Source organism: Crocodylus porosus, unplaced genomic scaffold (assembly GCF_001723895.1).
Source record: "Crocodylus porosus isolate Cpor-Errol unplaced genomic scaffold, CroPor_comp1, whole genome shotgun sequence".
NCBI lineage: Eukaryota > Metazoa > Chordata > Crocodylia > Crocodylidae > Crocodylus > Crocodylus porosus.
In genome coordinates this window covers 28522076-28530744 of record NW_017728949.1, presented here as the reverse complement: position 1 = coordinate 28530744, position 8669 = coordinate 28522076, and the positions used below count along the sequence as shown (strand labels likewise).

At 41.2% G+C, this 8669-nt stretch overlaps 1 protein-coding gene and 1 long non-coding RNA gene across 3 annotated transcripts in view; one reads left to right on the top strand and one right to left on the bottom strand.

The window, feature by feature from the left end:
• Nucleotides 1-8669, bottom strand: part of STAT4 (signal transducer and activator of transcription 4) — a 72680-nt gene that overhangs the window by 62077 nt on the left and 1934 nt on the right. For both annotated transcript variants that reach the window (XM_019554599.1, XM_019554598.1), the window contains exon 2: nucleotides 6764-6908. In XM_019554599.1, coding sequence (XP_019410144.1) covers nucleotides 6764-6908 — 145 coding nt within the window. The remainder of the gene's footprint in view (nucleotides 1-6763; nucleotides 6909-8669) is intronic.
• LOC109323160 overlaps nucleotides 6649-8669 on the top strand; it is a 10436-nt gene continuing 8415 nt past the window's right edge. Inside the window, exon 1 of the long non-coding RNA XR_002104562.1 lies at nucleotides 6649-6738. This is a non-coding gene — a long non-coding RNA (uncharacterized LOC109323160). The remainder of the gene's footprint in view (nucleotides 6739-8669) is intronic.

Here is an 8669-nt window from a genome sequence, read left to right as displayed (position 1 = left end):
AGGCCACAGCTGGAGTACTGTGTCCAGTTTTGGGCTCCACAATTCAAAAAGGATGTGGAGAAGCTTGAGAGGGTACAGAGGAGAGCCATGCATATAATCAGAGGTCAGGAAAGGAGACCTTATGAAGAGAGGCTGAGAGCCATGGGACTCTTCAGCCTGGAAAAGTGCAGGCTCAGGGTGATCTGGTGGCTGCCTATAAGTTCATCAGGGGTGCTTATCAGGATCTGGGGGAATATCTGTTCAGAGCGCCCCAAGGGATGACAAGGTCGAACAGTCACAAACTCCTCCACAACTGATTCAGGCTGGACAGAAGGAAGAACTTCTTTACTGTCTGAGCCCCTAAGGTTTGGAATACACTGCTGCTGAAGGTGGTTCAAGCATCTACTCTGAATGCCTTCAGAAGACATCTGGATGTTTATCTTGCTGGGATCCTATGATCCCCGCTGACTTCCTGCCCCTGGGGCAGGGGGCTGGACTTGATAATCTTCCGAGGTCCCTTTCAGCCCTGATGTCTATGAAATCTATGAATCATTTGTCTAATCTGTTCCCTTAGCTTGCTAGTGAGTGTGTCATAGGAGACTGTGAAAAACCTTGATAAAGTTAAGATATATCACATCTACTCCTCTCCGCCTTCCACAGAGCTTATCACCTTGCCATAGAAAAAAGTCAGGTTGGTCAGGCTTGACTTGCTTTTGGTGAATCCACGCTGGCTGCTCTTAATCACCTTGCTAGGTGCTTTACAACAGACTCGTTGAGAACCTTCTCCATGAACTCGCTAGGAGTTGAGGTCAGACAGACTGATCTGTAATTCCTTGGATCCTTCTTCTTCTCTTTCCTAGATGGACACTATATTTGTCCTTTTCCAGTCATCTGGGATGTTACCCAGTCTTCAGGCGCTCTCAAAGAGGACAGCCAATGTCTATGAAATCACCTCACCTAATTCCTTCAGTACCCTAGGGTGCATCCCATCTGGCCCTACCAACTTGAAAGTATTGAGCTTTTCTATGTAATTCCTAACCTGTTCCTCTACTGCTCTACGCTGCTTGTCTCCTTCCCTATCTTTGCTCTCAACCATGCTTATCATCTGGGAGCAGTTTTCCTATTTAAGAAAACTGAAGTAAAAAGGGCACTAAATATTTCAGTCTTTTCTGCATGATCCGTATCTAGTTTGCCTCCAGCATTCTGTAAAGGACCTATGGTTTCTTTTGTTTTCCTTTTACTTCGAAAGTACTTGTAGAATCACATTTTTTCCCTTTCATGTCCCTTGTCAGTTGCATTCTAAGTATGCCTTGGCCTTCCTAATTTTTTTCCTCCTCACCCATGCAATATACTTATACTCTTCTCTAGTAATATGACCACTGTTTAGAGAAATCCTTTTTGATTTTTAACTCATTGAAAATTGCTGTCTTAACCAGGCTGGTCTCCTGTTGCACTGCCCATCACATCAAGATAACTTGCTCCTGTACCCTTCATATGGCCTTAAAGTACAGCCAGGTCTTCTGGGCAACATTTACCCTCAGACATTCCTTCCAAGGAATCCAGTTCTCTCAGTTTGTTGAAGTTCACTTTTCTGAAGTCCACTATCTTTATAATGCTTCTCTCCCTCCTTCCTCCCCATAGAATCTTGAACGCTCTCATTTTGTGGTCACAGTCACCCAACTTACCTTCCATCTTCACATTCTCAACCAGTTTCTCCCTGTTTCTAAGCAGCAAATCAAGAGTCGTGTGTCCATCCCCCCCATCACACACAAAAATTGGTCTCTCTACCATCTATGTCAAAAACTTATCCCCAACACTCTAAGAATTTGCTGGACTGTTTGCTGGAGTGCTTGTGCACTGCGTTGTTTCCATCCCATGATATGTCGTGATAATTAAGTCCCCCATGAGACCCAGGTCCTGGAATTTGAAAGTTTCTATTAGGTGTTTAAAGAGGGCTTCATTCACCTCTTTCTTCTTGTTTGGTGGCTCATAGCAGATGCCCATCATGACATCCCCTTTGCTCCTCTTCCCTCTGATCTTTATCCAGAGGCTATCAACAGGCATATCTTCTACTTTGTTCTGCACCTCAGACACTTTTATACATCTTCTTTATATACAAGATATTTATAAAGTCCTTGTGCAACTTTAATAACTTTGGATATACACATGATAGAAGCAAACTGTAAACAGCGACTGAAAGCATAATTTATTAAGTTTTTTATCATAGTGTAAGCATAACATTTTTTTCCATTTTATTTCAGACCCCGTAACTGAAAATAAAAAAAATTTTCAAAATGAGTTGGAAAATCAGATTGAACGATGTATCACGAAAGATGGTGGTTATGTTGAAGTCTAGACATTTGAGCTGTGTTGTGTTAAAACTTAAAGAATTCTGCTTTCAGTTGCCATTCACAGTTTGCTTCTATCATGTGTAGACCCAAACCTATTAAAGTTTAAAGTTGCACAACAACTTTATAAACACCCTGTATATGGCAATACCTTTTTGCTGTGTTTGTCCTTCCTGAATAATTATGTCCATCCCTAACAGTATTCTGGTAATGTGAAAAATCCTACCATGGCTCCATAATCCCAGTTAGATTGTAATTCTGTGATTGTACATGAGGTAAAGAAGAAACAGTGAGTACACTCTGTTATGGGGGTCACTCAGTTAGAACTGGTAAGAAAAAGGAAGAAAAATCCATATTTGGGGGGGGGGGGCAGGTTTCAATAAAACATTAGTCTCACTTAATTTTTCTATCTGGCTCCTCTCAGAAATGTTGCATTGAATGCTGTAGGCTGCTGTAGCCTTTGAACATACAGTTATTTACTGTCTTATTATATTGCCTAGGATCCCTAGTCATATTTTATTTACCTGAAGACAAATTATAGCTTCCAGACTCATCAAACTTGTCAAAGTATTTTTTAAGTAGCATGTCTACTTAAAACTATAAATAAACAACACTTTCAGATCATGTGTTGAGGTTGGTTAGCTTCTTGTTTTTATGCTTATGTGGTGTAGAGGGGAAGGAAGAGGAGTGAACTGAGAAATTTCAAAGAAACCTTGCATTAGAGCCAAACAGAGCCAAAGGGGCTATTGGCAACTAACCTTCAGAGAAGAGTAGATCAATACTGTACAGTCACCAGAAAGGAGATTTTATACGTCTCACACACACACACACACACACACACACACACACACACTAGCCAATTGCCCATCAAGAATGATGGGGGGGGAGGGGGCTGGAATGGGGTGCCACCACCTAATGCCTCATGCTGCCACTCTTTTGCCTCTTGCAGGGAGTGGGGTAGGGAAGCCGAGGCCAGTGCTGCTGGCCCAGCTCCCCCACCCTCTGTCCGGTCCTTGGTGCGGCTTGCAGGGAGTGGAGTGGGGGAGCAGCGGCCAATGCTGTGGAATCATGGTGGCGCTCCCCCACGCTTGGAGCACTGTGATTGGCTGTTTCCATCAGCCAGTCAGAGTGCAAATAAAGTATTACGGACAGACAGACAGACAGACTTAGGCTTTTATAATATTAGAATATATATATAAATATATTTATACAAATATACACAGTATATACAAATATATTTTCTTTTCTGATTAAGAACTCAACCTTTTTCCAGTTCTATAACCTATGATCCTGATCCAATCCCACCAGCACAGGGGGCATTATTTTGAGAAATGACAGGGCATGGCCAATGGCCGCTGTCCTCTGGTTGTAAGATTCAAGTTAATGTGTTTTGTGTCTGGTCTTAACTTGAACCAAGGATCAGGACTCCAGAGTTCTGTCCTGTATTTAGTTTGAAGCTGTAAGCAGAATATTTTTTTTCCTATATATTACAAGGCTGGTCACATAAAACAAAAGTCTCATTGCATGAAGAAATGTTTGTTATAGTTAAAAAAAAAAGTGCTATAAGCTATTTGCTTTTTTAAAAATATGGTATATTGCAAGAAATATGTTCTTCTCCAGCCAACAGAAATGACTCTAAAAATCAGACAGACTGTGACTTTTAGTATTAAAGGCCACAAAAGAAATCAGACAAATGCTCTAATAGTGAAAATGCAATTAAGAACCTGGGATTGACTTATTTATTGTGAAACTATATAAGTAGCTTTTTATTAAGTTACCCTATTACTGAGAAAGTCCAACATTATTAGTAGTTGACAGACCTGATGCTTTTCCCCAACTGAACATATTTTATCACAAAGGTCAAAACTGAGATCATTTTTAAGATGCAATACAATGCTAGCATCATTTATTTCCTATTAAGGAAATCCTTCAAATCCCAACTCTACAAATGTTTGAAGCCAACAGAGCTTCACACAAAGATTTTCTGCCTAGAGCAGCTTGTAGAATCAGGATCTTAGAATTTAATTTGGTGCAGGGATATAGAGAACTACTCAGAGCACATCGTGACTTGTGCAACATTTTTTTGGAGTAATGCCAGCTATAAAGTAAAACAGTGGCCTCCTTATTTTACTGTATTGGGTTCAGCAGGAATTCCCAAGCCACTATGCAGTCTATTACTAGTTGTTGTGTAGGAGAAAGAAAGGCATTCTGGTGTCAATTCTACCTGCTGCTTTTATATATACTGGGCTGTAATGGAGCTAGAAGGAGCCAGGGGAGAATGTTTTCAGCACTGGGTTATAGAACTCCTTAAGTGTTGTAATTTATTCTGAGTTCTATTCAGACCCTGGCCAGCTGAGAACACAGATGGGACAAAAATGGCTTAAAACTCCTTTGCCTCCTTTCTTTGGTATGTGCTGTGTTGCACTTCCCAGGAAGCACAGCACATTATTTGTGTAAAATATCCTCCAGGACCAAAAGGATTCATCCTACATTCTGGATATATGAAAAGGCTGTTAATAAAACACTGTAATAAACCAGGGACTAACTGGGGCTGAGCCAGTCCCAGGCCCCAGCTAGAGGTAATCAGACAATCAAGCTGAGTTATCCCTCAGAGAGAAGGCCCACCCATACTGGCCATATAAGCTCAGATCAGACAGCAGGAAAGCTATGTGGGCAATGGACCTCATTTTTGTGCTTCTGGCCTGCTTGGAACTACTAAACTTGACCAGGGTTTGAATTATACTCCTACTCCTGGGAAGGGTCTGCAGTGGTGGCAGCTGGAAGGAGCCACTCACTGCCTGAGCTGCTTAGAAAGGTGCAGGGCAAGCCAGGGGCTCTTGTCTTTTATGGGGGGCCTCTTGTCTCTTATGGGGGGCTCAGTCCCCTCTGAACCCTGAACTTGACTCTATGCTCTGAAACTCTAGTTTGTGACTGCTTATTCATGATTGTTCCTGTTGCTGTTCCTATCTTGGTCCTTTTGACCTGAATGAAGTGCTTGTCCTGACTAGTACCTCATTTTGTCCTTTGGTTTGATATCTTGGACCCAGGCTAACACCCAGCTTAATCTTGGCTTACACTTCAGTAACCCCTGACCTGGTTTGCTTCACCTGACCATCCTGACCTTGTTGCCCCTTCCAGATGTTCACACATGTGCATGCACATGCATGAAAGTTCACAGACTTTCTAGGATGCATGCTTGTTTAGAGCTGGTTATCTTTCTGGCATTTGGTAGTACTTCTTATCAAATGCATGGGATCTATCTCCACCTCATGACAGCTGTATGTCTTAAAACCAAGATCAGATGAACATCTCGGCTTATCCTGAAGAAGCAATTAACTAAATTTGTTGTTTGAACTATACTGAAATGAAGGTGGTAGTTGAAGTAGAAAAGAAACAAAAAGTGACTAGTTTCAAGTTGTATGAGATGGTATTTTCCTCTGCAAGAGGAAGAATAGGAAGGAATGGAAATGTTAGATTTCTAAGAGGCTATTGCCAATAATAAAAAATAACAGAGAAATATGCAACTGCCAATGAAACAATTGTTAACATTTTCTACAGCAGTACATTTAAGATAATTATAATTGTTCTTGCAATACTTACAGAAAATATACCACATTAAACAAGAGGGGGAAATATATTTTATAAAACTCAGGCATATATTGGTTTTGTGTAGAAGAAACAATAACAGGAAGTAAATGACTAAATCATATCACTCTCAGAGGATTCACAACTTAAACACTAATAGACAATGCTTTATAAACTTTCAGCTAATAAAAAGAACTATCATCATGAAAAAGCTTGTTGGAAAAGCTTCTGAAAGAAAAGAAAAAGATGATGACAACTTCCAGATAAACATTAAATAAAAATTGAGCTACAGAGCTGGACTTACACAGTCCCTGCATTTGGGCTGCAGTTTTTTCAAAAGAGAATAATCAGGTCTGCATTTTGGTGCCTACAGTGAATTGTGGGTACAGTCAGTCATAGTTGAATATCTACTTGTTTGTCCCTACAAATCAGGTAAATAACAAGTTTATTAATAATCTGTCCTATAATTAACCAAGATTGTAAAACTACACCTGCAAAAACTGAGACCCAACTGAATTTCAGATTTTTTAATTCCAGTTTCCGTTGTTAAATCTGAACAATTTCCATTGAAGCCATAATGTTTGTTCATAAATATAACCCAAAGCAAGATAATATCTACTTTTAATTCTGTTTACTGCTTTTAGGATCTGAACATTTAATAGGTGTGAAGTACAGTGATGACCACATTTTAGACCCTGAACAGAACTGAACTGAATTCAGTAGAAGCTGGTGACCACATTTTAGACCCTGAACAGAACTGAACTGAATTCAGTAGAAGCTGGATTTTGCCTGCTGAAGCCAGTAACAAAATACATACTTATCTAAGGTGAATTCTGAAACAGTAATCCTACCTGAAGCAGCTTCCTGATTCTTTTCAGGTTGTGTATCAACAAGAGGTTCTTTTCTTGTGAAACGCGGTCTAATTGTTCTTCCACTTGTATTAACAAGTTCTGCAAGAGGATTGTTGCCATTGGTTCATTGTTGGAGGCAGCCTCCCTATGCAATAAAAATTAATATGAAGCATACTTGCAAATGAACAAAAATTCATGATAAACGTCACTCATTAAATAACTTTTTTGGTTTGTTAATTTATATTGAGCAGAGAGAGTGAGAGAGAGAGAATGATTCTGTAGCTTGGTGGTTATAACCCTCATTTGAGAGGGAGGACAACCTAGGTTCCAATCTCTGCTCCACTGAATAGTTAAGCTACATGGAACAGCTTCAGCAGGAGAGATTCAGAATGATCCATCCTAGAATGTATCTTGCTGGTTAGGAAGCTTTCTTGGCAGGTAGGAGACTTCACTTTAATCCCTGCTCCAAATGAAGCAGAAGGGGTACGGAATTGATATCTTTTGCATCCCTCATGAGTGCCCCAACCACAAAATCAAAGGTTCCTCTTTTTAATTCTCACCACTTTTGTAAATGGCACCTCTGTCCCTTTGTGAGTACAGCCTGAAAAATTTAAATATCTCATTTTAAGAATGAACCCTCAAATTAACTCTTTTGACGTTTATTTTTTATTTCTTCACAACTGAAAGTATTCACCAAATATAACCCAAATTTGCAAATAGTTTTGGCTGCCCCAAAACTCTACTTTTCTCCAGACAAAAGATTTTGGGGAAAAATTGCTTAGTTCTTTATTAAGCAAAGGGGGAAAAAAGAAATGAAACAACTTCAAGCTTTAATTCAAAACTGATAAAATAGCCTAGAATCATTTTCTTCCATGCATACAATTTTGACATATCATTAATGTTCTAAACTAAATGTTATTTTATGTAGAGATAAGCTCAGACAAAAATCTTGTATCAAAACACACCTGAAATTTAGGGTTGTAAGAGGAGAATGTAGAGATCTAAAAGATGGATGTCTCCACGAATGCATTGTCTGATTATATTAGCCTTCCCAGAGTGGCTGGAAATCTTGGACAGGATGAACAGGAATGGGGTCCATTGACAAAATCCTTGGTACAGAGCCTCCTTGGGGACACATGTCAGCCATGGCATGCAATCAACAGCTGTGTTACTACTGTCTATTGCTGTTCGCTGTGCCACATCTGTATCTGGCCTGCAGACCAGATCTAGCCCATGAGGAGAGGCAAGTTTGGCACCTCTGGTTTAGATAAACCCCTTCTGATCCAGACAGATAGCATGTAATCTTTTAATTAATACATTACTAAAACATGTGGATAGGATGTGTTTGCAACATTCATAAGCAAGTGCATTAGAAATCTGTTTCTATGGGTGCGTCCAGACGAGCACGCATGTGTCTCTTGCCCCATCTCAAACCCCTTTGAGATGGGGCAAGAGGCACATAAGGGAATGAAAAAATGTTTCCTGCGCTGCAAACTGGCAGCATAGGGAGAAAATTAGACCTATCCAGGGGTCTAAAAAAAACAGTTTAAAAAAGCCGGGCAGGGCACGGTCCCAGGCCATGCCCTGAGGCAGACTGGGTCCTCCACGGAGACGCTGTGGCTGCCAGAGTGTCTCTAGGGTTGACTCCTTGCCCTGGTGCTGAAACGTGTGGCCTGCCAGACAGCACATTCAGCACCAGGACTCTAGTACCGTAAGTAAGGGGTTGGGGAGGGGGCTGGAGGAGGGAGACCATGGGGGGACCCCACTGGCCCCGCCTACTCCGCCAGCCCCCCTGACCCCTGCCCTGCCCGGCCCCACATCTGCCCATCCCAGGACCCAATCACTTCCCTGGCCAGCCCCTCCCCCTGGCTGCCCCCCAGACCTCCTGATCACTTTCCTGCATGGC